This window comes from Fistularia commersonii, chromosome 14, assembly GCF_037954325.1.
Source record: "Fistularia commersonii isolate RoL2024-O1a breed Wild chromosome 14, RoL_Fcom_v1.0, whole genome shotgun sequence".
Lineage (NCBI taxonomy): Eukaryota > Metazoa > Chordata > Actinopteri > Syngnathiformes > Fistulariidae > Fistularia > Fistularia commersonii.
This window is the reverse complement of record NC_141297.1, coordinates 6,861,646-6,889,550: the sequence shown is the minus strand read 5'-3', so window position 1 is coordinate 6,889,550 and position 27,905 is coordinate 6,861,646. Positions and strand designations below refer to the sequence as shown.

Sequence of the window (27,905 nt, the reverse complement as noted above, 5' to 3'; positions counted from 1 at the left end):
GAGTCAACTGCAAATGTTTACTCAAGGGTTTTGTCTATTTTTCTTTTTGATTCCAGATGTGCCCCTGGATACAATGGCAACCCGCCACTGGGACAGAGATGTACTGTCGGCGACAATGAAGTCAATGGTAAACTGTTTCCATTAGAGCCATAGAAATTAAAGATACATAGTCCTGAATGAAAAGGAGTCCTGTCTGATCTCCTGACCCGTTGTAGGTAACTGCTACAACTGTGATCAACGGGGGAGCGATGGTTGCAGCGGCGGCAGGTGCCAGTGCAAGGTGATCCTGCATGCTTTCTTGTCAACGGCGACCATTTTCTATCCCCAAGTTCCGGCTTTTCGTGTATAAGTAAGAGAGCGATCCCACATGATACAGCTTTCTTTGTGTTGCAGATGAATGTTGAAGGCCCGTCTTGCTCCAGTTGCAAGTCTGGAACCTTCCACCTCAGCCCGTTGAACAAAGATGGCTGCCTGTCCTGCTTCTGTATGGGTGTCACCCAGCAGTGCTCCAGCTCCACCTACTACAGAGACCTGGTGAGACTCTTGAGACCCTGGTCAGTGCCGTGCTCTCCAACTTAAAGACGGGACCTCTTGAATATAAAAATTAAAATCAAAAACACCAACAACATAACATTCCCTCCCATCTGGTGTGATGGTCAATCATTGTTTTGGTGCGAGTTTCTTCCGAAAATTCCGATTACCGCAAGCAATTCGACTATTGGGGAATACAACAGTTGTGAAAAAGTTTGTAAAAGCCCTGCTATTTTACATTTTTCTGGTAACTTATTGGTCAGTTCACTTCAAATGAAATTTATTGATACACAGATTTATAAAGATATCTAATTGTCAGTTGCATTGGAATCAAAATGTCCGAGGACACAGGTATTCATGACAATAATTGTCAATTGAAAATTGGGTACCTTTTATTAGAAGAAGATTCTTTCAATATTTTAATCCCCATTTTGGAACACTGAATAAATAAAATGCAATTCGTAATTAATTCATTTTTTCACTCCTGAAAGCTAAACAGGGGTTCTGACTTCAGGAATATGTACACAGTCAGTGATAAGGATAGATCAGAGAGTTAAAAATCAAAAGTAACCCCTACGACAAGACTAGATTTTGGTTTGGGTTAAAGCAGTAATGCAACAAAGATCACATCGGGGACTGAATTACACATTTAAACTGAGGAAAAAAAAAGTTTGTGGCCTCGGTTTGTGCAAGTAGCCCCCTCCTGGCCAGGGCCCCAGGGGACCCCAAGCTGCTGAAACGGCCTCCATCTGTGCCTTTGACTGATATCTCCCCTGCACAGAGAAAACTTAAAGGAAAGAAAGTATAAAAAATGGTGCTTGGATAAAAGGATTTCTACAGCAAAGTCCTCCGTGGGCGAGCAGACCTTTTTTCTTCTTCTTGACTAACTCCAGCAACCTTCAGTTTGCTCTGTTCCTCTGGTTTGAAGCGTAGCTGTGTGTCTGCAGGTGTCCACAGTCTTCACTCCCGGGAACTTCCAGGGATTCGCTCTTGTGAACCGCCAGCGCACCAACCGCATCCCCACCGGCTTTTCGGTGGAAGTCTCCACTGAGGGCACTCAGCTTTCCTACAGCAACTTTGACTACCTGGGACAGGAGCCTCACTACTGGCAGCTGCCTGACGCCTACCAGGGTGACAAGGTCAGCGTCTCGGGAGGGCACATCCAGCCCGGTTTTCCCCAGAGATGTTTACAGTGAGGTCACGCCAAAAGATCTACTGAGACGTCAGTCGGTTCAATCAGCCACAGATACAAGCGAATTAGCTTGTCCGCCAAGAACGTAGTCCTTAAAATCGCATACAAATTCAGTTTACAAGTTTTTATTTCTTTATCATCCAGTCTGTGTTTCTTGGATGTTCCTTTTAATAGAAATTTTATAATAGGTGTTAGTTGTCCCATCTCTGGGCAGCACCGCGGTGCAGAGCTGCAGCTGTCTCAGCAAGAATGCTCCTGACTCGATTCCAGTTGTAGCCCGGAGTTTCCTTGTTCTCCTCCTGCGTGCCTGGGTTCTCTTCCAGTTCTCCATCCATCAGCCCATTTAAAACCTAATGACCACCATCACCAGAGTGGCAGTCCTCAAAAATGGTTATCTAAAGAATGGTATCAGAGATCCAATGGAAATTGGACCAACCCCCTCCTTGTTTTCAGTGGCCTACCCAATTGGGTTAGGGTTAGGGCTCTGATAAATGGGGGCTTTCCATTGGTACCCATATCAAGTTTGTATTCCATTCACTAGATGATTGACATTAATTTGGAAGGATGAAGAAACGTATGTTCATTCGGGCTAAGGTTGGTGAATCAGCAAAGTGGCGATTCTAAAAATCTTTTATATAAAGACCTGAATGAGGCAATGACAAAATTGTCCATAGGCGTGAAAGAAGAGTGAAAAGTTTGGTGGTTCATTGTGGCCATATGATTGACAGGTCTATGTTTAGCCTTGCTTCTTGGCTCGCATATCCTTCGGTGTGAATCCACAGTCGCGGTCGACATGGCGCTCGCCTGAAACCTGTAGACCACCTTTGCTCTATTGCTGCCTTGACTCACTTTCGCTTAAAAAGAAAACAAACCCTGTTCAGTCTTTCTTTCCGTGCTTGTTCTCTTCTGTTTTTCTACATTTCTTCATCTGTCAAATATGTGTGACGCAAAATGGAGCAGGTGCGAAGCTAAATAACACCATTCTCTCCTGTTTTTCCTTTTTTTCACTTTTCCCTGTGTACAGAAAGGTTATTTGTCTGGCCGTATGAAAAGGGCCGAGCAGGTACGACGATGCCTGTCAGTGGTTGTTGTGTTGAGGCAAATGTCGGCAAAGGGCTTGGTGATGTGGGGTGGAAAATCACATCAAAAAAATATCACTGTATCTCTGAGGACGCTTTTGTCGGTATTTTAATTCACCTTTTTGTACCACGGAATGCAACAGGAATGAACAACTTAACTTGCCTTTCAATTCATACAAGGCTTATTATTTCCAAAACCGACCAAATTAACTATGGCAATGAACGATCCAAATGTCGTCACACACAGAAATCATGTATCACAATGGTGCTGTGTACGGTGATGTTCAGTACTGCTGCATGGCCCAGCCCTATGCTTACTGGTCAGAGCTAACTGTTAGCATTTCCCAAGACTTCAATGGCCTTTGGAGTTGAATAACTCACGCTTGATTCACACATGAAGGATGCACTCCCTGCTGTTTCAAGTCACCGGAATCTTCTTTTGCAAAGCATGATTGGTTTTTGTTTTTTCATATTTGTAGTGTGCAATTCAGTCTCAAGTCTGACCTTGACACCACCCTGGCGAGCACACGAGAAATGGCATTTTGTTTTGGGGGGGATTTTTTCCCGCGGTGCATCCCACGTAAAAGGATCGGGTGTTAATGGTCCATTAAAGAGCTTCATACGTTTTAACTTTGGTTCAGTAACGCTGCCACAACACTCCCAAATACCGTCAGCTCAGTGATAAGGAAAGTGATCAAAGAGTTTGCTTTATCCACATCATTAGAGCGACCGGTACTTGCCAGTGGAGCAGCTCAGGAAGGATGCTTTCACTGGAAGCCTAATTGCCTCCGATCGCAGGGACACCCGACAGATCCAGAAGAGTCTGTCAGGCATTTGGGAGTTTTACTCCGACCGTAGATGGTTGTGGGTTCGATGAAAGTTAGCCATGACAATCAACTAGCATCTGCCAAGTTAGCAGGCTTCGCATCAGAGACGTGCATCGCAACCTGGAAAAACACGGGAATGGAGAACTGCCTTTAATCGTCCGGGTCACCTCTCCGAGCCTTCAGTTTATGTCTGGCAGTCAACAGATTTTCAATTTGATTTACTCGCGCTTTGCAGCAGCGTCTGAACATCATATGAAAACACAGTGGTGGAAAAATCACAGAAAAACAACCAATCACAAAGTCAAGTGCATAAAAAGATCCAGCAAATACCCTGGCTCTAAAACTTACAGTTGGGAGAAAATACAAATCAATAAAACAGCAAATATGATTCACCACGAAAACTCACAATTGTATTTTGACCCTCGGGGCCATTGTACTAAACCAAAAAATCGTAAAAGACTTGAAAAGTAGAATCATTCTGCCTTTGTTGAGACCATTAGTCTCCGTCCCAAGTGCCTGGAGGTTTGACTCACCTTGTTTCGCTCCTGCATGGCCATGGATGTCAAACATTGGCGTTGGCATACAGCTGTTGATTCGGGTGTTTGATCTGTGTGCTTTCACTTCTGCCGACAATTCGCCAGGGACTGACACATGATTGTAACTAAAATGCACAACCCAGCATGCTCAGCTGACAGTTATGTACTCTAGTGTGACATTGTGGCCAGAACATAATGATAAAGCCCGTCTGTCACCATCTTGACCGTTGACTTGATTACGTATCATCTGTGTCTCCGTGAATGGACCTCCCTCAGGTTGATGTCAGGAAGCAGGATGATCAGATCTGGGCTCTTCTCTCGAACTTCTCCGCTCCACAAGCCGGTCCTCCTCCGTTCTTTCCTCCGTCTTCTTCCTCCAGATCCTCTTCCTCGTTCTATTCCCGCGCTCCAGCTTCTTCCTCCTCTTCTTCCTCTCGGTGGTCTTTGTGGAAATCGAGCCCGCCATCACCACCTTCTGGTTTCTCCTCTCCGGTGAGACCCACCAGAATACAACCCTCCTCCCCGGGCCACGCTCAGCTGCAGGTATGATCTGTTAAAGATCATGGTGGCTTTGTGTCTTTGTTACCATGGTTGACCTGTTCTCTCTGCGATGTGATTTTCCTGCCAACTGACAGTGGAGGAACACAGGGAGCAAGACTTCTGTTGGGTCATCACAGGGCAACAGGAAGGTACCAGACCATGAAGTGAATTGCTTGTTTTGGTGAACAAAATTGCATGTTTGGACAGTTGCTTTGTGATTGTCTAAAAAAGCAGGTGAACACAACGGGGCCCTGCATGTCTAATGGTTTTAGCCACAGAGAGTTTGGATCACTTTCCAGAAGCCGTGGCCCAATCACTTGAGATAATTGAACAAAACCTCTCACAGGCGGATTATCTCCAGTGACCAGGCAGTGATTTCTGAAAAGAGAGACACTGTTGTGATTTGAAATGCCTCTTTGGACTTATGGAGCGTCACAACCATTGTCTCCAAGAGAAGGCAGTATTCTGGTCTCCAGGACTTCTCACATCCAGCTGTCCGTCCCCTCCCTCAGTGCTGGTCTCCCCAGTCAGCTGGCTGCTTGTTGTGGATGCATGAGTCACCATGTGTGCACCGCGGTTATCTGCAGTTGTGTGAAGGCCTATTTGATGACTTTGGAGTTTTGAGATTAACAGTGTCATTGACTGGGCTAAGCTAACAGGCGCAAGGTGCCTGCTGTTTACAAAAACAGGGAAGAGGAGGGTGTCTATCTTTTTGTCTTATTCTCCGCATCATGAGTATCAAGCTCTTAAAGGAATGGCCATATTTGCAAATCATAATAATCCCCATCGGCTTGGCTAGCAGGCAGTGCTAGCGGCTAATTCCAAGCATGTAAAACTTCTTTACAGATTCGTATCGAAAGAAAGAGCGCCTAATCTGTATTTGCACTTTGATTTTCTTTGTTACTCTTACGGACTTTTCTGAGCATCCCCCCAAGGGGTGTGCGCGCACAAATTTAGACCCTGGGAGAGCCCAAACAATTCCTTTTTTTTTTTTTTCCCTAAAGCAAAGTGGCCATTAAAGAACATCTGGACAGCAGTTTTAGAAATTGCGATAACAGGAACACTGAAAGAAACAGGAGAGGGCGGGTTGTTTTTTTGTGATTTCGTAAATAACCCTTGTCAGCTCAGTGACAGCAGTCTTCCACTTAGAGCATTGGTGCTTCAATGGCGGCCTGTCATTTGTTGTCTGCTTAAAAGCGGCGCAAGAATGAACTCATCTGGAGCTACCATTTTCAAATTATTATAGTTTTCAGGAAGCGTAGCGGGTCAGCCTGTCCGCTAAGAGAGGACTTTTGAGATCTTAAACATGGTACAGCATAGCTGCATGTCACGCTTTTGTCTGCTTCTTCTTCTGCTTCCGCCCGCCTCCCTGTGTGGTTCCGACCTTACCTCTTCTGTCTCCATGTCTGCTGCTCTTTCTCCGACACCCTCCCTCTTCTTCCTCCTCCCTTGCCTCTCCCAGTACTCTCTGGTCTACAAAGGTTTCAGCTCGCGGCAGGACGACGTGCTCTACTGGCAGCTCCCGGCCGGCTACAAGGGGGATAAGGTAACCGGAGATGTGGCTTGGCCTGTGAGGTCACGGAAAAACATTGCTACATTTTTTTAACCCCCCCCCCTCCATGCCTTGCAAGGCCCTGTAGCTACCATGGACCCCCTATGCCTTTCTTCATCTTAATCCGCTTTATTTTTATTTTTGAATGACAAAACCAAGAAGCCCTGACACTGGTGATAAGACCATATACATATAATATACATACAAGTACACACAAAACTATACAGAATCACACTTATATATACACCCACACCCCATACATGTACAGTCTATGTATGTTTTCCATTAGACTTACAAACTCACATATCAGCTCAAATTTGTTACCTAATTTGTTTTAGGTAACAAATGTACACGCATTCAATCAGCTGCGTTATGACCCCCGTATCTAAGTCATGTTACTGTGGCAATGGTAAACATCTATTTATTTTATTCAAATCCTGTGTGTGACGTGGCATTTGGGAAAAGCTAAGTGCACCGCTTCGACAAAAAGCAAAGCCTGGTGTCGGGCCACTTGCCCTCTTAAATCGCTGTCTCTCCTCCCCACCAGGTGGGCTCCTATGGCGGCAAACTGAAGTACACCATCTTCTATGTGGCGGGACCGAGGGGGACGCTGCTGGACGACGCGGACGTCCAGATTATCGTGAGTTGCGCTGCGCCACCAAGCCTGTGGCTGTGCTATCTGGCCACCGTTGGCTGACCTTCGTTTGTTCCTGCAGGGAAATGACATCACCCTAGTGGCACGACAGCCCTGGCAGAGGAGGCAGCAGGGCGGTCGAGAGTCCCAGCAGTTCGAGATTATCTTCAAAGAGGTGACATGACCCCTGACGTCACATATATACATATATATATTTATATCATCTAGTGTTGCCAACAATCACAATTTACATCTCAAACTCAAATAAGGACTTTGTAAGCTATTTTCAAATATTCAACGTCTTGATTGGCAGGAAAATTGGCGCCGCCCTGATGGCATGCCTGCCACACGAGAGCACCTGATGATGGTCCTGGCCGACCTGGACGACGTCCTGATCCGAGCGTCGTACTCCACCGAGATGCGCTCGTCCAGCATCTCGGACATCAGCATGGAGGTTGCGGTGCCCAACTACAGCGGCCTGGCTCAGGCCCTGGAGGTGGAGCAGTGCCGCTGCCCGCCAGGATACCAGGGCCTTTCCTGCCAGGTAACTACCCCCGGACCGTACCATCAAAAATAAGACATCAATGAATTCACTGTCAAAATGTGTCTAAGCGACATCACATCTGTTTCAGGACTGCGCACCTGGGTACACTCGCACTGGCGGCGGTCTGTACTTGGGCCACTGCGAGCTCTGCGAGTGCAATGGCCACTCAGACTCCTGCCATCCTGAGACAGGCATCTGCATGGTACGTGCCCCGGCAGCGGCACACACTTTTGGATTCTTATCAGATATTAGTAGAATCGTACCGCCATTCACCCCGCTACACATCCAGCATCTGACCAGCTCTCATCCACCCCTGCAGAGCTGCCTCCACAACACCCGCGGCGAGCTGTGCGAGCAGTGTGCTCCCGGCTTCTTCGGCGACCCGACCGTCGGCACTCCAGAGGACTGCCAGCCCTGCGCCTGCCCTCACACTGACCCAGAAAACCAGTGAGTCGTGGAACTCAGGCTATTCTGCCCCCCCCCCCCCCCCCCCCAACAGCCTAATACCAGGCTGGTCTGGCCTCACGTACTCACGTTTACGGCAAATTACACCTTCCTGTAAAATCTCATAGTTGGTCCTCGACGTTGGCATTTTCAGCCAATTAAAACTGAGGGCTGCCTTTTCACTCCTCCACAAAGAGCCCCCTCGTATCCAGTTACTTCCTTTCAATGAGTCGTGGTGCCAGTTAGAAGAAAAAAGACTGCACCACATAATTACCACGGTTTAAGGCCGACTTGGCTAATCTAATCCAGAAAACATGGTCATGAAATCGTCTGGCTTCTCTCAGCCTGGTCCCACTTTTGTTTTGATAAACTCTTTTACTTCCTTCTCTTGATTCATGTGAAAATATCAAGAATTGCAAGAAGGATCAAAAAGGTAAACCTAAATTGGGGCAAAATGACCTGCCTGAATCTGTTTTCAACACCATGGGTCTATTTACCATCAAAGAAAAATCCCGCGCTGGGAAGGTAAGCGTTGACTAACTTGTCGGTTTTGTTGTGCTGAGGACCATCTTTGCCTCCTGTCTCTCACCACAGGTTCTCCCCGACTTGCGAGAGCCTGGGTAATGGAGGCTATCAGTGCACGGCGTGCCAGCCCGGATACACCGGCCAGTACTGCGAGCGGTAAGACAATGTGGTTTCAAGATGGTGGACTCGTGTCTGCTTTTTCCAGTGATTGGGTGTGAGATTCTCCTGGTGTGCCAAGTCCTGGTCCAGCACCTCTGCAGCCTGTTGCAGAACCGGACACCTTCGGCAGATGTGATGGTGCAGTTATTTGATTGCCATTGACTGCTAGAGAAAATAATATCCCTATCCTTAACCTACATTTGGCCCCAAACCATGGCACCTACTCCAGGTCCAAGTGACCAGTCGGTTTGAGTGCTTGCATGAGACGTTTCCAGCACGACTCCACTTGACCGGGTTCTTTTGGGTTTCATCAGGGTCAATACCTGATACCCGCCACTTTCTTGGTACCTGCTGGTGAGGATCCAATCGAGTGCAAGCCGATACCAAAATGGCGCATTGACAGATGGCCAGCTGCTGATTGGCCAGAGAATGTCATCACAGAGTGCGATACTTGAATCAAACCTCCTGTTTTTCTAAAAACTTCTAAGAGTGTTACATGCTAGCATGGCCATTACTGGCACTCACTGTCACCTAGCAGTAAATCCACCATAACCTCAATGTCCTCCATTGTTTATGTGTGTAGTGTTGCATATAAAACGACAGCAGTTGTTTGGTTACTTGGTTAGCCACTGTGCTATGACCAACGGATAAAGTTCTGCTCTGTTAAGTGAAGGAGAAGTCACTAACGCGTCTGGGACTCCCAGTCGCTCTCTTGATCTTCTTAGACGTGCTCTTCTGTCTGTGGTTGAATCTTTCCCATTTTTCTTCGCCTCCCTCTCTAGGTGTGCCCCCGGATACGTCGGCAACCCACAGGAGAGGCTGAAGTGTCACCCGTACGATGGTGAGGTCCGCGGGTGGAGCGTTCTAGCGCACACAAGTCAAACCGTGACAGAAAGAGGGGGAACTGTAGAAGGTCAATCTCAAAGAAACTCAAGGAGGCCAGAAAATAGGACCTTACAGTTCCACCGAGCTGTGATTTCACAGCATTGGATCAATTCAAGGCTATTAACGTTCAAAATTTATGTCCAAAGTTTCCCCTTTTTCATAGGAGGTAAAAGAATATTTAAGAATAAATAAGTTGTCACAATTAAAATAACCCTAACATGAACAAACTCTTAAAAAAGCACTTGTCTCTAAAATGCCTAAAGGGAAGTCACTCAGGATTCAAGGGAAATTACTTTAAAAGAAGAGTAAAGGTACATGGAAACTGCAAAAATACAGTGATTGTGGAAACCGGCACACAATGGTGCTTTAAATCATAAAAAAAACACAGGAAAATTCTCTACCATAAAATTTGGCACCAACGTAGCCTCAAGCTGTCGAGACAGTGGAAGCGGAAATGTGAAACATAAAATGGAAACTGCCTCACAAAGTGCTTGGTAGTGAGAACGTTTTTGCACTGTTTTTTCAATTATCCCAGGAGAATAACAAAACAAGATGTAAAAATAATATTTACTTAAACAACTCAACTGAAAACTTCAGGGAAATTTCCTTCAAATGAACAAAATATATCACTTGAAAATATGGTTGAAATAGCTGCTACCACTGTGAGCAGTTGCTGTAAATGTAGATTTAAATGTCCTGAAAAAGTGTGGAGACAGTTTACAGAAAAACTGGCAACCCTGTGTCTTGAGTTGTACAGGGAGCGAGAAACAGACAAAAAATAACAAACTGCAAAAAACAGACTACAGCAGACAAGAAACAACAGACAAACTCCAACATTTAACAAGTAACAGAAAAACTATTACATACAACAGAAAAGTCACAAACTGCAACGGATAAACTACAATAGAGGGTATAAAAATGACATATTACACACATTGAACAACAGACAACATAAGACAGAATACACGACAATTTAACAGACACCAAACAACAGGCGTATAAAAATAAAGAGACAAACAAACAAAAGATGATCTATCAAACAACTTTAAGAGACACGCCAGACAACAGAAAACAGACAAGACAACACATATCAAGCAGCACATAAACAGACATAGTACAAACAATAGACATTAAACTCTCAACAAAAAAAAGCCAACGACAAACAACGAACTCAACCCGCAACATTAACCTCAGAACAGGCCTCACATCACAAGCAACAGACAACAAACAGGCATATCAATCAGCAGATGAAACACAACACCATATGCAAACTTGCTGTGTGTTATATATTACAAAAGAGAGCATATTACAAAAAACATATGCTGTAACTGACCAGAGGCACGAGACAACAGAAAACATAGAAAAGCCTACACAAAATAAACAGGAGACAAAGAACAGCAGTCGTATAAAAAAGGGCAACACAAAGCACGAAGCAGACAGACTCAACACAACGAATGTCTGCGTTGCTGGTTTTGCGAAAATCGTGTTGTTCCATTTCGACGTGGATGTCGGAATTCCAGCCCGTGTTCTGTCCCGCTTTAATCCCGTGTCTCTGTAGCCGCAGCCTCCCTGGTTGTGCGCGTCTATCCGGAGAGGGTGGTGGTGACCCAGGGCAGCCCCGTCACCCTGCGCTGCCAGGTGTCCAGATCGCCGCCGCACTACTTCTACTGGTCGCGGGAGGATGGACGCCCCATCTCTTCCAGTGCAGACAGACGCAGACAAGGTACGGCCGGAGTCAAGTTACACTTCCTGGCCCCACATCCACAGTCACATGGGTCCTATCGAGCCTTTCCGGCTCCGTTTCTACCTCCGGTGGGCGTCGAGGAGATTCTGGTCCACCATCCGGCGGCTCGGGAGGGGAAGCTGTGCTCCGTCAACACTGTGTACAGTGGGAGTAGGGTGCTGCTGAATTCAACTCGAGACATAGTAAATTCACATATGTATATTTATATATACACACGTTAGAAATCAGCTAAGAAACCGCCTAAATCTGCCTACATACTGCATTTGATTTTAGAACAAATTATAGTAAAATATCTATAGAATCTGGATATATAAATATAAATAAATTGATTGAAATTATTGAATTTAAATGGTCATCAATTGAACATCAATGTTCTATTATATGAGCATGTGTATATATACAACACACACAATTATATGTATATTCAGATTTTGCAGATGATTATACACACAGTCAGCATAAAAAGGCTTCATAGCAACTGCACTGATACACTCTTGTGTTTTCAGGCGCCGAGCTGTACTTCCCCAGCGTCCAGCCGGGCGACAGCGGCGTCTACATCTGCACCTGCAGGGACAAGCAGAGCACCAACCGGAGCCGCGCTGAGATCCTGGTCACCAGTGCGTACACGGTCCCAGTGTCAGAGTCACCGCCGCCATCGCCGTCCCACCATTTTCACACCGTCCTCTCCCTCTGAACATCACAGCAGGCGCCCCGAGCAAACCCATCGAGGTGACGGTGGAGGAACCCCGGGCCCAGAGTGTGAGGGTAGGGTCCACAGTCAGCTTCATCTGCACCGCCAAGAGCAAGGTAACCAGCTCCGTTTACATTTTTTTTTGAAATAGTTAAACAGATATTTCAGGAATTTCACATTTTTGCTTAGCTTTTAAGCTTGTCTTAACATCAACTTCACACCCATTTCCATCTCCAGATTGCAGTAGTGTAACCCCCTATGTCTTGAATCGGGTCTGAATCTGTGTGTGTGTGTGTGTGTGTGTGTGTGTGTGTGCGTGCGTGCGTGCGTGCGTGCGTGCGTGCGTGTGTGTGTCTTCAAACTGCTTATCCCCCCCCAGTCGCCAGCCTACACCCTGGTCTGGACCCGGCAGGGCAATGGGAAGCTCCCCAACCGGGCCATGGACTTCAACGGCATCCTAACCATCCAGAACGTGCAGCCTGAGGACGCGGGCGTATACTCGTGCACGGGCTCCAACATGTTTGCAATGGACGAGGCCAATGCCGTCCTCTACGTGCCAGGTTCGTGATCCTTGGCACCGCATTCCGTTACCCGCCACCGGCCACCCTACCAGCTCTGGCTCTCCCGTAGTCGTACCCCTGCCCCCCCTCCTCCCCGCAGCTTTGGAATGGTGCATGCCTGTCTGCTCTGTCAATGTGCACTGTGAACGCTCAGCTCCGGGTTAACCCCATAATAAGCTCTCAGCTCTAACTCCACCCCAAGCTTCTGCCCTCGGCCTCACCGTCTCCCGGCCGCCCAGCTCCTCTTGCTGCACTCTGTTTGTTTGCTTGTTTGTTTTGGGTGGTTTTTTTTTTTGTTTTTATTTGGAATGAGTCTAATCATAGGCCCTCCTTGGCTTTTCACACGTGAGCAGATACAGCTTGTGGGTTCAGGCTAAAACTAAGGGGAACGCGGTTTTCTTGATGGGCTAGACCGCAACGGAGATTTGGATTTAACTAACGGCCACTCAAAGCAGGCTTTAGCCGAGTGATTTCCAGTCCGCTCACATTTTTCAATTCCTTCTTTTTCTTTTTTTTTAATTTCCACACAGATTAATTGGTGATGGTGTATTTGCTCATCGATCAGAGGGTATTTTTGTTTTTAATTTTGGTTTGGCTGGGTTTCCGCTATGTGTCTCTGGGCTCCCGGGGGTGTCCTCCCTGCCTGAGCTGTAGTGGGGTGACGGCGAGGAGGAAGAGTGTTGCGGCGGCAAAGGCAACTTAAAAAAGAAAAAAAAAAAATCTGCGAGAGGAGATGTAGGAAAAGAGCCGCTACTCCCAGATTTCTGTTTCCACAGTATTGCCCCCTGGAGCTGTGTCACCCACCCACCCCCATCCTCCCAATTACGAATGTCGACCCGAAAACAGAAACACAAACGGTGCTATGAGATGTGACAACCTGTCGTTCGGTTTTGTAATCGTGTATTTGTACTTTTGTAACTTCATTCCTGCGCAGGTGTTACGTCTCTCATATTTAAGAGGAAAAAAAAATCAGCCACAGTTGTATATTATGAGTTTTGTTTTTTTATTGTTTTTTTGGGGGGGGGATTTCAATTTTTCAACATTGTTGGCACATTTTGGAACGACTGAAACATGTTTCCGTGAAATCAGATATTTTAAAAATGTTTGAATTTGTTATTTTTGGGGGGTTATGAGGCGAAATTAGCATTTGAAATTGTTTTGTTTTTGTGTTTGTTTATCACAAGTTAAACTCTTTATCAGCTGGTTGCTTTTCTTTTTTTTTTTTTTTTTTTTTTGAAATTCCTCCTAAATCTTTGTCCAATCCATGTAATGTTCACATGTCACACTGTAATGTATTTATCATAAATATGATATGATGATATAATTTATCATATAATGAGAATATTTTGTGAAAGAAAAGAGTGAAACCGATTAAAACAATGAGGATACGAACGGGGCTCGTTCCATGGGGATCACCACAAGCTGTATGGTTTTTGTTTGTCATGTTTTACAAGGCTGAGATGCACCCACGTGTCATTTAAATGTTTTATTTTTAACCTGCTTCTTGCTACTAACCTGCATGTCTCTGAGATGCAAACGCTATGTACTTTGTGCTGCCTGTACGTTTTTGTTTTTTCTGTGTATCTTGATTCACTCGCCAAAGAGCCCGGCCGATATTATCTTGTGTATCTTGATCTACTCGGCAAATAGCCGGGAGGAATTTATCTTTCCGTCTTTTTTCCGCCAATATGAGCGTTTCGCATTAGGAAATGTGATGATTTTGTGTCTGAGTGCCCTGAAGGCACCGAGCTGAGCACCAACATTATCTTTGGGTCTGAGTCTATTTGCGGCTCCCATTCAGATGCTAAATCATTCTATGTATGTCTTTCTCTATGTCAAATCCAATATATATTCTTCCATAATCTGGTACGTTTTGAAGGCTAAGCTCAAGCTGGCCCAAACGGCCGTGCACGAAAATCCATTTTGATCGGTCGGGTTCTTAACTCACAGAATAAGATCTCTGAGATTTGTTGTTTCTAGTTTGTGTTCACCCCTCCCACCCCACTAGATGTTTTTACTAATTTCCAATCATCCACATTGTGATAATAATAACATGACACAATGAGCAGGGTGACTTTTGGATATAAAAAAACACAACGAAACAACACGAGGTAAGTGTGAAAGGCCGATGATTGCACCCGACAGGCGCCATCGAAACATTCACCCGGCAAAACAGGAAAGTGAGTGCCGAGCGGAGATGGGGAGATATATCTTGCTGCTCGGTGTCAGCTGGGAGGTAAACTGCCGTTGCCACGGAGAAGAACTGACCTGTCAGTCTACCTGTCCCTCCCCTCCCCCCTCCTTCCCGTCTCCAGAGGCCACACAGACACAGATGTTTTACACAGCGTATGAAATGTTTGAAGGACACAGAAAGCGTAAGTCCGCATGGGCATGGTTTCCTGGAGGGGCCCCCCGCCTGTCACTCTCACTGTCATGCATGCACCCATCATCTGCACCACGGTTCGTACCCGCGGCCCGGTACGGCTCATGTACAATCATCGTGGAAACAGATGCAGAGGCGACGTCCGGTTTGAGTTGTATCACGCAGTCTCGTAAGTGCGTCCAAATGCATCGTGTCCGCAGTGAACGGATTGTACATGAGCATTACAGGCCCTCCTCCACCCCTAGATCTTCGGGTTCCACCACTGCGTGCATGAAATGACGGGCAACTCCTCGTGAATGTCGAGTTTATGTTCCACTGCTGTTAATCCGCGCTGACAGGCTTTTGCGGATTATTTAAATTACCGAGATGTATGCAGGAAACACTGTAACAATAAAATCTAAAAAAAAAAAAAGAGAATCGAAAATTCACCAGTATAATCCCAATGACAAATTAAGAGTTCAAACTAGGTTCAAGTTGTTTTTTTTTTTTAAGAGCCTGACCAATGTTTTTCCAAGAGTTTAAAAAAATGACTTGAATTTACACAAAAGCAAGAGAAAGAAGGATAAAAAGAACATTAGGAAAGTCAAAGATAAGATGGAGGCTTCCTGTGAAAACAAGCAGGTTGACACAAAGTATTCATTTAAATTAGTATTTATGTTTTGAACCTTTTTTAATAACTGATTGTGATTTTTTTTTTCTTTCTAGTCTTGCCGATGACATTGTTGACAGACAATGATGTTTGCAGATGACATTGTGATGTGTTGTGAGGTCGGGCAGCAGGTAGGGGAGAACCTAGAAAGGTGGAGAGATGTCCTGAATGAAGGTGAGCTGGAGAAAGACAGATTAAATGTGTGCGAATGAAAGGAACCCATGTGGAACGGTGAGACTACAGGGAGTGAAGATAAAGAAGGTGGAGGATTTGGAGTACTTAGGGTCAACAGTCCAGAGCGATCCAGGGTGTGGAGGAGAGGTGATGAAATGTGTGCAGGCAGGCAGGTGGGAATGGTTGAGAGAAAAGTGTCAGGCGTGGGGGGGAAAAAAAGCGATTTAGAAACAGAGAAGAAGACAGGAAGCAGATATGAAGATGAGGAGGTTCTCTTTGGGAGAGAAGAGGATGGATAGGATCAAGAATGAATCCATCAGAGGGTTGGCACATGTTTAGATGTTCTGGAGATAACGTCAGACCGAGATGATAGTTTGGACGTGGACAGAGAAGGGATGGTGAAGATCTGGGTTGAAGAATGCTGATGTTGGATCCGTCAGGCAGGAGGACCAGAGGGGAGGTTTATGGATGGAGTACATGAAGTTAGTATGCGTGAAAGAAGGTGGGTAAGCTAACCAACCCAAATATGCACCACGCTGCTGATAACTTAGCCACAAGGTAGCTAACTTTGTTTTATGTTTCATCTGCTCACGGATGTTCACCTGAACACTCATCTGCTAGCTTCTGCTAGCTAACTGATGAGAAGTTTAGCTAGTTAGCCATCAGCTAGTTCATTATTTACGCTTCTATTCATATTAGAATAAATAAGCAGGGATTCTGAGGCTCTGGTTTGACAAACTTAAATTTTAGCGCCTTTCAATCAAATAAGAGTTGGATTTTTATGAAAAAGGACAGTAGTTTTGGGTAAAGATGCCTGAAGAAGACATGGGTCAGGCTCTAACCTTTGGATTAGCATTGAATTCTGGCTCGTAATTACATTTTACATCAGTCTTGAAGGGAAATAATTCCCAATTTTGGGTGAAAGCGTCTCCACATTCAGAAACAGGAGGTGTCCCTTCCTCTTTCCTTCTTCTCTGTCCTCTCTCTCTCTCTCCTTATTCATTTTTTTTCCTCAGGAAACATGCTGAAGTAGTTATCATCTGGGCTTCAAACATCATACCATATTGTCAATACATCCCATCACATCTCTGTTCTATCACACCGGAGCAGACTGGTGTCAGAGGCGCGAGGCCTTCGTTCAGTCTGAGTGCACCTGGAAACATTTAAGATGGAAAGGAAATACAACATTGATATATGGAAGTTCTGACCAAATTGACAATAATGTTACCTCTTGCATGTGGAATCTGAAACTTTCACCAATCTATATGATGTAGTTTTGGATCTACTTCCACTAAAATTAGAGGAGGTTCCTCTCGCGTATAAAGAAGGATTTAAGCTCTGGCCAAAACCTCTCTGAGTCAGCAGGTTAAGTCTGGAAACAGCTGGATCGCCAACAGCTGGTCATGTTATCCTCACTCCTCCCGCCAAATGGGACGCATTCTCTTCAGGTAACGCCTCATTGGGCGGATAGGGACTCGACTGGTGCAGTGATTATTGGACAGCTGTGGGCCTGAGCGTGGCCCACGCATCTTGGAACAGATTTGGAAACAGTATGTTAACGGCCAATACAATGGAGTGGATTTCTTTTCGGGGACTCAGTGCAGTGGGTGTCAGTAAAATCCAGCGCTCCGTCATTTGGAAGGTGTAGATGTACACTGTGCACACTGGCGCTGCACCTCCAACGAGCTTCAGCCTGGGTTACTTCTTGTCTCCAACTTTCACGACTTTCACTAATGGAGACCTTATTATGCGCCCCTTACGTTGAGTCCAACCTCAACTGTAACCCAACATCTGAGGTGTCCACTTAGGCTCATACCACTGCACACTGATGCCACTTAGAACATTGTTATATTTCTAAAATATCATCCTCCCTTGGCACACCCACTGTCCAATCATCCCACGGAAAGGGCTTCTGATTCGCTCAGTTAACCTGAAATCACTCTCGTCGGCCCTTGGCGGCCCTCGGAAACATGCCGCTTCTCGCCTTATCCAGTCTGAGAATAAGACCGAGAGAAGGTGGTGTCACAAGCAGGGATCATCTCAGTCTGATCGATTCACACGTTACCACAGCGTAATCTCGCATAGGCCTGCAGCCCGGTATTCAACAAGATTTCACAAGTTTCCGCTCCACCTCTGAACTCAATCGAACTCATTGTACCTTTGGGAAAACAAAAAAAAAATCTGTCAACCCCAGCTCACCGACTTTCTCCCTGTGCAGCGGCAGAGGGGTTCCAGCCCGTGGCCACCGTCACCCCCTCGATGCTCAATGTCCAGCAGGGCCAGAGAGCCGAGTTTCGCTGCGTCGGCACCGGCAACCCGACTCCCGCCATTGAATGGATCGGTATGACGAGCCGCGACGGAACCGATACCGACTGTACTTCGCGGGATCTAGTCCGAACCCAAGGTCCGAGTCTGGGGTGTGCCTGGGGTCGTTGCAGGAGGTCCCGGGAACAGGATGAGCCCGAGGGCGGTGATAAGAGGCGGCGTGCTGACCCTGGCGGCGGTGGACGTGGCAGATGAGGGAGAGTATACCTGTAAAGCCCTGAACACCCACGGCGAGCACCAGGCCAGCGTCTCCCTGTTCGTCCAAAGTACGATGTTTTTTGGTCTTTGCGACATTGACGCGGCGCCGACCCTTTTTAACCGTTATTCGTGACACAGACAAGCAGATCTGAGGATGAGAGTCCATTCAGAAACGTGGATTTAAGTGAAGGACCATAAATCGTTCACTTCGTGACGAATGCGGTGTCAGACACGCAGCTCAGCAGCTCCCTGATCCCCCGACGATTCACCCGCGGGCCCTAGGGGGCTTAATAGGGATTTACTCCTTGTTTAGTTTTCAGGCATCGTGCCAAACCTTGTCACTCCCCCAGAACAGAAAACACCGATGGTACGGTGGCGTTGTCCGTATATCAAGGGTAGATCTTCTCTCCATGCACCAAGAAGAAACCAGAGATATGTGTCAATTTGAGATATGTTATACATATTTTACCGTGAAATAATGGTGATATTGTGGCCTGTTTGCCAATGATAGAGTAATAACAACAGTAAGATGGTAATAGGAAGAACTATTTGCATATCTTTTTAGTTAATATTCTTCGTCAAATATTTGGGGAAGTGAAGGACCCAGGTTGCTCTTCAACTAGTAATATCGGTTGCTAAAGTTGGTGGAGGGCTTTGAGATAAAAAGATAGATAGATTTTAAACCTACAAGATGCCCAAAAATGCGAAAGAAATTAATGGAAAGATAGATAGATCACTATCTTAACCGAAATTAAATTGTCAACGCAGCCAGGTACTTCAAAAAGCGATAAAGTAAAAAAAAAAAAAAAAAAAAAATTCAATACAAAAATACATTTAAGAAAAATTTAAATCCCCCCAAAAACTACAGGAAAACAAGCTTTAGTAAAAACACAGAAATGTGTGTTAGCTAAGGCGCTCCAGTTCAGTGACCAAAGGTCTGGGAGTCTAGAGTCTGATGGCATCGAGCAGGAATAATGAAAGATGTCATCCGTAATCTGCTAAAAACGATTCTTCCCTCGCGCTCAGAGTCCAACCCCGGGGCGGCGGGCACCCAGCCCCAAGTGCAGGTCAGCCCGCAGAACGTGGACGTCCACGAGGGCGACACCCTGAGGCTTTACTGCCGCGCCACCGGATCGCCCGCCCCCAAGCTCACGTGGCTGAAGAACGGCGGACAGATCCCCCCGCAGGTGAGTCCTCCGCTCGGCGGTGGCGGCGATGGAGAACCGAGCGACGACCTCCTTCGCCCACCAGTGGGATTTGACCTGTTTCCCGTGCATCCCCTGTCCGGTGCAGGCATGCCGTTTGTAAACATGCTCTGTCACTTCCAGCCTTTTTGACCATTTGCCTCTATTTTCCCCTCCCTTCTGTCTGTTTGTCTCCTCCCCCCCTTCCCTTTTTTAATTTTTTTTGATTTGACGTTTTGCTCAGGCCATTCCCTCTCACGGTTTCCATCAGTTTAAAACCAACAGTCTCGATGTGTTACAGAGACGTATTGAGGAGCAGCAGGTCTGTCCATCTGTCCACTGTGTCTGTCCCGTAGTCCACACCCCTCGTCCTCCTACTGACTACGTCTCCGCACACCGTCCACTAAGTGCATGATGTGTCTTTCGGTCCGAAGCCCACCCTATGACCCGATCGCCCCACGCTCAACCCAACTAGTTCGGCCTAATTGTCTCTAGATCCCTAGAGTACTTGCATGCTGTAAATGTTGCGTTTTATTAATGACCCCCTTCCATAGTCTTTTTCTTTTTTTTAATCCCGTCCACATCGCACCTTCACCCCCACGGCCCGACTCCCATCGTTCCACACCGTGTGTAAACATGGCTGAGTATACAGTAGGTATTCCAGACATATTTTGCTGTGTGCCAGGCACAGCACCTCCCGCCCCAGGGCTTTGTGTCGGTCTGGTTTCTACTCCTCCTCCTCGACGAGGCGAGGGACCCGTTTAGTTCTGTCTCAGAGAGCCACCGCCGTGCGTCAGTCTTTCCCAGGGGGGGGAAAGCCGGGGCTCCGCCGTGCGGCCACGCAGAAATTCTGTGTGCTCTGGCAAACGGCTCGCTTTTGAAAACTCGTCAATGTGTTCAGACACACACTGAGCCCCCCGGGCCGCCTCGGCCGCTGCTCGGTTTAGCCCCCCCTCACGGTTGAATGGGCCGGAGCTAAGCGGCTTTGTCCGCGGATGCCCCGACAACCCCCCCCCCCCCCCTCCCCGGATACAGTAATCCCCCCACCGCCGCCTCCACCACCCTTCCCCAGAACCTCCCCTCCTCCACTTTGAGGTGGTTCCAAACTTAACAGAAGCTCGTTCCCAGCTTTGCATCGACACAAAAAGCGATGGTCTTCGACACCGAAGGGTCGCCGTACGCCGGTTTCCGATCACCGCTTTGCGCCCGAGACCTCAGAGTAACACGCCCCGACCCGTCGCCACCAACCGAACCGACATCGGTTTCCACCCAAGCCTCGCTGGGTTTCAACGACGATCACGTAGAGACGCTGATGATTAACATCGTAACCTCGTAGAAAACACGACTCTACCCACTTTCTGCCGTAGAACTGATGCTGAGAAATATCCCAGAACCAAACTGTAGCCGTAACCAGCCTCAGAGACTCTGCTTTAGCGCTTCTGTGTCGCTCTTAGCTAGCGCTGTTGTATTTGTGTTGTTTCAGGGGACGCGAGGCGGGTAAGTAAGCGTGCTTCGCCTCAAACGCACAATTATGGCGTGTTGTTGCGGCGTCAGCACGAGCCTCGGGGAGGCGGAGTCCCAATTCTCATCCCGTCTCTCCCCGCCGTGTCTCTTCCAAAGGCCCGGATGGAGCGGACTGACATCGGCACTCTGTTCATCCCCGATGTGAAGACCTCCGACTCCGGCGTGTACATGTGCGTCGGCAGCAACAGCGTCGGCTCCAACAGCGCCCCCATCAAGGTCAACGTGCAAAAAGGTGAGACGCCGCCGACCGACCGACCCTCGCGGTTCGTTTCATGAGGACTTTCTTTCACTCGGCCTCTCGCCCGCCCGCCTCGCTGCAGCCGACCCGGGCTCCCCGGCCGTCAGCATCCAGCCGGCCATAGCCGACGTCCAGGAGGGACAAAGTCTGGAGCTGAACTGTTTGGCCCCCGGGAACCCGCCTCCTCAGGTCACGTGGTCCAAAGTCAGCGGACGCCTCTCGTCCAACCATCAGGTAGAGAAAATAGATAAACTCGCACTCACATTATCTTCGCCACGGCGGGCCGGCCCGTCAGAGAAAGTTGAGCCAGCGGTAAGGGCTGCCGTGGCCTCCAGGGGGCGCCACAAAATCAGGACAAAATTCGATGTGTCAATATAATTATGTTCAAATTAGTTATCACTATTAACTCTTTGAATGAAAATCTCACATTGATTCACACGTGAAGCACTGCATAATTAGTATTACTACAAGAAATAATAACAAATAACTCCACCTCCGGCCCCTTATTGTATTTATAATTTATTAATATTATTTATTCACTTATTGACGGATTTTTTTATTTTGCAATTAGTGCGTTTATATTGTATTTCAGATTTTTTTGTATTTTTTAAGTTTTTTAAATTGGTTTACACATTATGTTGTCGTATAAATAAATAAAGATGAACGGTGAACACAACACTATTTGATTTCTTTTGGGTTTGATGCCGGGCCACCTTATTCTGTCGGGCCGGCTCCGGTCACTATCCATCACGGTGTCTCCATCCCACCACAAGTGTATTTGGCGCACGTCTAGATCTAGATTTTTTGGACGTATAAAGGCAGACAGGTGTTGATGTAAGCTGTCGGAGTGTTCGGGTTCTGCTCTCCCGTCTGAGGAGCGCCGAGTTCACGGCTGCTCTGCTGCTCGTAGATTCTTGGCAACCAGCTACGGATCCTGGCAGCCACCCCGGATGACTCCGGGGAGTACGTCTGCCGCGTGCAGGGTGTCTCTGGAAACCCCGGCCCCCAGATCCGCCAGGCCTCCGTCTCCGTGTCCGTCACTTCGTCTTCCTCTCGTGAGTTGACCGTCCTCTTCAAGGGGGTCACAATGCAGGTGCGGGTCAAGGGAGAACTCATGGGTCTTGATTTCATTCTTTGATTAAGTGAAACAACTACCAGGTGTGTGTGTGTGTGTGTGTGTGTGTATGTGTGTGAGTGTGTGTGTGTGTGTGTGTGTGTGTGTGTGTGAGGCAGGGTTTTAGATCACAAGGTTTCAATGGGCGAGAATCATTGTCAAATTATAAATGAATGAAAAAATAAATAAAGGAATTAATAAATAAATAGATGAGTAAATCAGTAGATTGATAAATAAATAACCAAATACAAAAATAAAGGAAGAAATAAGTAAATGGATGAATAAATAAATGAGTAAATTATGAGTAAATAAATGAGCAAATAAATAGATCAATTAATGACCAATTAATGAATCCATAAACAAAAAAGCGAAGGAAGGAATAAATAAATGAAGAGATTAAATCATCAATAAAGGAGCAAATGAGAAAATTTATAAATGAATAGTAAATAAATGAATAAATACATAAATTCATGAATTGATTAATTCACGAGTTAATAGGCAGATCAATTAATAAATGAAAAAATAAGTAGAAAGATAAATATATAAATGTGCGTTGAGGTCGAAGTGTAGGATTTTTATGATGGCTCACTGACAATTTCTTCTCCCTTCTTTTTTTTTTTTTTTTCTCCGCAGGTCTTCAGAGTCCCGTCATCGCCATCGAGCCCCACAGTACCGCGGTGCGCGTGGGGGAGTCGGCCAGCTTCAGGTGCAGGGTCTACAGCGGAGCCCAGCCGGTCCGGCTGGAGTGGAAACTGGCCAGCAACCTGCCTCTTCCAGGTAACCACATACAAATGCAAACACACACACACACACACGCAGGATCTTGTTTTTGTCTATTTACGTTTCACCCATCTTTTTCAGAGAATGTCAGAGTTGGCGCCGATGGCTCCACCATCACCATCACCAACGCCCAGCCCGCCAACCACGGCGCCTACCGCTGCGTGGCCAGCAACCTCTTCGGCATCACACACACCATCGTGTCATTGATTATCAAAGGTGCGCCACCCTTTTATGGACGTTATAGTAGTCATAGTAGTCCGCAAACCCGTTCGCCAGAGCTTCCGGCTCACGCCTCCATCGCTGCTCGAGGGCTCCCTCTAGTGCCGCCCCCTTCACCGGCTCTTGTCTGCGCCCTCAGAGGTTCCCGTGGCCACCGTCACCCCCGTCGGGCCGGTGAGGGTCCGGGCGGGCGAACCCATTAACCTGGAATGCCAGGCGTCCGGCGAGCCCCGCCCCTCGGTCTCTTGGCACAGATTGGACAGCAACCGCAAGACCATGCTGAGCAGCCCCGTCCCCATGGAGTCCAACGCCGTCATGCAGGTACTGACGCCGGCTGTGTCGGTATTTACCGCAGTAGAGGGTTGAGGGGGGGTTTAATAATTTCACCGGAACTCCTGAGAACTACATGAGTCCTCGTGCATTTGGTAAAAATGACCTGGATTTATTTGAACTGACCGGAGATCGGACAAGAAATGACCCCAAAAGTAGACCGAGACCCCAAACTAGCAGGGACTGTTGATGCTTCATGGCCTAAAAATGGAAATGCAGAATCAACATCAACAAAAAAGGGCGTGGGATTGTGAACGCCGTCATGCAGGTACCGGCACCGGTTGTATCGGTATTTACCTCAGCGGATGTGATTGATAATTTCACCGCAGGTTCTGAGTACCGCTTGAGTCCTCCTGCATTTGGAAATAATTTCTTATAATAAAAAAAAAAAACAACACATTTTAGATTTATTTCACTGGAAAATGGAGCAATCGTCCGGAGTTTTTGATTCTGCAGGAATCCAAGATAGCGTCCCTTGTGTTTGACCACAACCGCCATTTTTTTCCGCAGATCCTCGCAGCACGGCCAGAGGACAGCGGCATCTACGTGTGCACCGCCCGCAACAACGAAGGCGTCACCGAGACCAAGGTGGAGGTCACGGTGGAGTCGAGCTCCCAGGTGCCGGCGGCGCCCCGGGCGTCCGTCCCCGAGCCCCTGATGGTGGTGGTGGAGGGCCGGACGGCGACGCTGCGCTGCAACGCCCACGGTAACGGCGGGTCCACTCGCGTGGGCTGCGAATCGGTCTCAGCTCACGAAAACCGGCACCGTCACTGAGCTCCCCCGTCTTTGCCTTCAAAGGTTTCCCACCTCCGACCATCACCTGGTCCAAGCTGCGATCTCCGTTGCCGTGGAGACACAAGGTGGTGAACGGCAGCCTGGTGCTCCCCGGCGTGGGGCGCCAGGATTCTGGAGAATACATCTGCAGCGCCACCAACACCCTGGGCGTCACCGACGTCACCATCATGCTGGATGTTGAGAGTAAGACCCCTAGAGAGGCTTTTTCCTGCTTTGCAGATTATTTCTTGAATATTAATTCCCATTTTAATAAAATCTCTTCCTCTCCCAGCCCTCCCTTACGCCACCTCTGTGCCCGACGACGTGGCGGTGCGGGTCGGGGAGGTGATCCGGCTGCAGTGCCTGGCCCACGGCACCGCGCCCCTGACCTACGCCTGGACCAAGCTGGAGGGAAGCCTTCCCTCGAGGGCCCAGGTGGACGGCGGCGACCTGCAGATCAACCTGGCCACGCCGGAGGACGCCGGCAGCTACAAGTGCGTGGCCAGCAACAAAGTCGGCAGCAGCGAGGTGGTTGCCAAAGTCGCCGTCAGATGTAAGTCGATGTATATATTGGAATTGCAAAGATTAGAGTCGAATGAACGCGTCTCTTTCTTTTCTCTTGAGACAAAAGTTGGATTTAAAGGAAGTGCGGTCACATTCATGGGTTCACGCCTCCACAATATTCCGACACGTCTCGTCTGATGAAATAAACATGAAATAAACTAGTCGTTATAATTAGTTTAGCCCAAACGCTGTCCACCCATGTTCCCAGTTATGGTGGCCAGGGGGACAGTTTGGGTTATACTAGCATGCACTGATGCTATGATGGGATGTTTGCTTTGACAAAGCAGCATGACTTGTGATGCCAAAATATAAGGGGTTCAGGAAATGTAGTCTAAGGTTATGCTAACTGGCTAACCGTCAACTAGCCAGCTAACATTTGTGACTCGTCAAACATAACAAACTGGTTCCAATGACTAGTTTATTTCATGTTTATTTCATCAGAAGTGCCGTCGTGTGATAAACAGGCAGGGAAAATTTGGATTTAATAATGTTCCTTGGGCACTAACGCTGACAATCCTTGGTTTCTGCAGCGCCGCTGGCCGTGCGCGTCTCCCCCCAGGTTGAGGTGAAGGCCCAGGGCAGCGCCGTGGAGTTCACCTGCTCGGCCGCCGGCGGTGTGGAAACCAAGATCGAGTGGCTGAAGGAAGGTGGCGCCCTGCCGCCAAACCACCACGTCAAGGACGGCGTGCTCAGGTGACTTCATTTCATCCAATAGAATCCACATCTTTGCAGCATTTCCTGGAACTACTGATGTTTTCCGCGCGGGACGGCGGTGTCGACACGTGGATTAGCGTCGTTTCACGTTCACCAGTGAACTTGAATGAGAGAGTGAATGGTTGTTTGTCCTCTATATGACGCGTGAAAGAAAGTGATGGTTGCATGTTTCTGTGTCGTGTGAACGAGTGAATGGTTTTATGTGTCAATATGACAGGTGAATTAGAGAGCGAATGCTTGCAAGTCTATATGATATATGAATGAAAGAGTGAATGGTTGTATCATTTTATGTTGTGTGACTGATGAATAGTTGTGTCTTTATGACATGTGAATCGGAGAGTAAATTGTCGCGTGACTATATAACATTGAGACTGAATGCTTGCATGTTTATATGATGTTCCTTTCGATGGCGTGTGAATAAAAGAGTGAAAGACTGTATGTCCATTTGATATGTGAATGAGTGAGTGATTGCTTGCATGTCTGTATAAGAATACGAATAAGAATAAGAACAACTTTATTTATCCCGAAGGAAATTGATGTGCCAGAGTTTCAAGTAAAACATAACAATAATAAATAATAGTAGGAAGAAGGGAGAATAAGAAATACAAATAAAACTATAAAGTGTCAAAGTCAAGGCTATAAAGTTCTTCAAGGTCTTAAATGTAATATATGTAATATGTAATATATGTAATAAATATAAATAATGTAAATGAGAGTTTAATGGTTGCATAATTTAATGTTGTGTAAATGAATAAATGGTTTCATGTTTGTACATGTGGCCCTGGGATTGACAGGGTCCAATGACAGCGGACGGACTTTTGAACCATAAGCTTGTGGAGCCTTGTCTTCTCCTGGCTAGAGGACAGGCTTTGGCTGTGTGAAATTTGATGCTGATGGCGTTTCCTCTGTGCCAGGATCGAGAACCTGGAGCAGAGCAACGAGGGGGTTTACATCTGCCGAGCCAGCAGCCAGTACGGCCAGGCTCAGGATATGGCCAGACTCACCATCCAAGGTCGGTCGTCGGGGCGCACGAGCCGCGCGTGCACGGACACGCCGCGCAGAAACAGTGACGCCTCTCTCCGTCCGTCCTCGCAGCCCTGCCCAAGGTCATGATCAACGTGCGCACGTCGGTGCAGACGGTGATGATCGGCAACTCGGTGGAGTTCGAGTGCCAGGCGGTGGGCGACCCGGAGCCCACGGTGAGGTGGAGCAAAGTGGGCGGGTCCCTGCCGCCGCACATCGCCGTGAAGGGGGGCATGCTGAGGATCGACCAGGTGACCGAGGCCGACGCCGGGCAGTACCGCTGCACCGCCACCAACGACGTGGGGTCGGTCCAGTCCCAGGTGGTCCTCCACGTCCAGTGTGAGTAGGCGTCCCAACCCCAAATGCGACGCACACGCGACTTTTTTAAATTTCCCAACATTGAAAACTGGCTTCATTTTGCAAAAAGCCCTCCCTCAAATCGCGGCGCTCCCTGAGACCAAGGAGGTGACAGTGGGGTCGGACGCCGTCCTGCCCTGCCTGGCGTCGGGATACCCTGTCCCCGAGATCAAATGGTCCAAGGTACGCCGGGATTCCCGGAATTCACACATACACACACACATACACACCCACACGCGCGCTAATACCTTGAATCAGGAGTTTAATTCATAACCCACTTGGTAACTCAATTTGCCCGTGTATCAAAATAAATTTCCCCAATGAAATTAATTAATACACTATTAATCCCCTTCAGCTGCCTGATTTTGTTCTGTTTGTAAATAATTAACTTTTTAAATGACTGATAGTGCATAAAAATTAAAATAAAAGAAAATGTAAAGAATTAAATTGGTTCTCTGTATCTATCTGGAAGACCAGACGAAGATATTAGTGTTTTTTTATGTGATGCTCTATAGCTTAGCTCAATTTACTCTAATTTACTCGCTACACACTCGACGCTACAATGTATTGCTAAATGTAACTTGCACAGTATGCTACACTTTAACGCTACACTCAATTCAGTGATGGAGTGAATACCTGTCCTCTTTTTAAAATGATCAAATCGTCCCTGATATTTCTGATGCTCCGTTCGTTGACGTTCCTGCCGTCTGCTGCATCAAATACCCAAAAATGTCTCAAGATCTTCTCCATTTCTTCATTGACAACACGCACCTCGCTCGTGGGGACCGAACACTCATCCCGCTATCACGAAGCAAAAAAATCGACGTAAAATCTCAAGTTGATGCACCCATAAGTTGAGGTTCAATTTGACATTTTTCCAAAGCACTCTTTTGTCAAATGACGTGGAAAACG

General features: G+C 47.2%; 1 protein-coding gene across 17 annotated transcripts in view; it reads left to right on the top strand.

The window, feature by feature from the left end:
- hspg2 (heparan sulfate proteoglycan 2) overlaps positions 1–27,905 on the top strand; it is a 113,125-nt gene that overhangs the window by 73,853 nt on the left and 11,367 nt on the right. For 9 of the 17 annotated variants that reach the window (XM_086158912.1, XM_086158904.1, XM_086158910.1 and 6 more), the window contains 37 exons: positions 57–127; positions 216–280; positions 394–534; positions 1,479–1,670; positions 2,748–2,786; positions 4,442–4,708; positions 4,801–4,854; positions 6,168–6,251; positions 6,805–6,897; positions 6,974–7,066; positions 7,205–7,435; positions 7,524–7,637; positions 7,755–7,882; positions 8,474–8,560; positions 9,346–9,404; positions 11,007–11,171; positions 11,699–11,809; positions 11,896–11,999; positions 12,263–12,443; positions 14,759–14,818; positions 17,868–17,990; positions 18,088–18,240; positions 19,199–19,359; positions 19,601–19,678; positions 20,977–21,112; positions 21,201–21,352; positions 22,029–22,173; positions 22,866–23,009; positions 23,094–23,228; positions 23,371–23,552; positions 24,072–24,267; positions 24,360–24,539; positions 24,628–24,888; positions 25,430–25,592; positions 26,528–26,625; positions 26,709–26,975; positions 27,064–27,176. In XM_086158912.1, coding sequence (XP_086015038.1) covers positions 57–127; positions 216–280; positions 394–534; positions 1,479–1,670; positions 2,748–2,786; positions 4,442–4,708; positions 4,801–4,854; positions 6,168–6,251; positions 6,805–6,897; positions 6,974–7,066; positions 7,205–7,435; positions 7,524–7,637; positions 7,755–7,882; positions 8,474–8,560; positions 9,346–9,404; positions 11,007–11,171; positions 11,699–11,809; positions 11,896–11,999; positions 12,263–12,443; positions 14,759–14,818; positions 17,868–17,990; positions 18,088–18,240; positions 19,199–19,359; positions 19,601–19,678; positions 20,977–21,112; positions 21,201–21,352; positions 22,029–22,173; positions 22,866–23,009; positions 23,094–23,228; positions 23,371–23,552; positions 24,072–24,267; positions 24,360–24,539; positions 24,628–24,888; positions 25,430–25,592; positions 26,528–26,625; positions 26,709–26,975; positions 27,064–27,176 — 5,026 coding nt within the window. The remainder of the gene's footprint in view (positions 1–56; positions 128–215; positions 281–393; positions 535–1,478; positions 1,671–2,747; positions 2,787–4,441; positions 4,709–4,800; positions 4,855–6,167; positions 6,252–6,804; positions 6,898–6,973; positions 7,067–7,204; positions 7,436–7,523; positions 7,638–7,754; positions 7,883–8,473; positions 8,561–9,345; positions 9,405–11,006; positions 11,172–11,698; positions 11,810–11,895; positions 12,000–12,262; positions 12,444–14,758; positions 14,819–17,867; positions 17,991–18,087; positions 18,241–19,198; positions 19,360–19,600; positions 19,679–20,976; positions 21,113–21,200; positions 21,353–22,028; positions 22,174–22,865; positions 23,010–23,093; positions 23,229–23,370; positions 23,553–24,071; positions 24,268–24,359; positions 24,540–24,627; positions 24,889–25,429; positions 25,593–26,527; positions 26,626–26,708; positions 26,976–27,063; positions 27,177–27,905) is intronic. The other 8 variants (XM_086158917.1, XM_086158901.1, XM_086158916.1 and 5 more) reach the window with 5 other exon arrangements.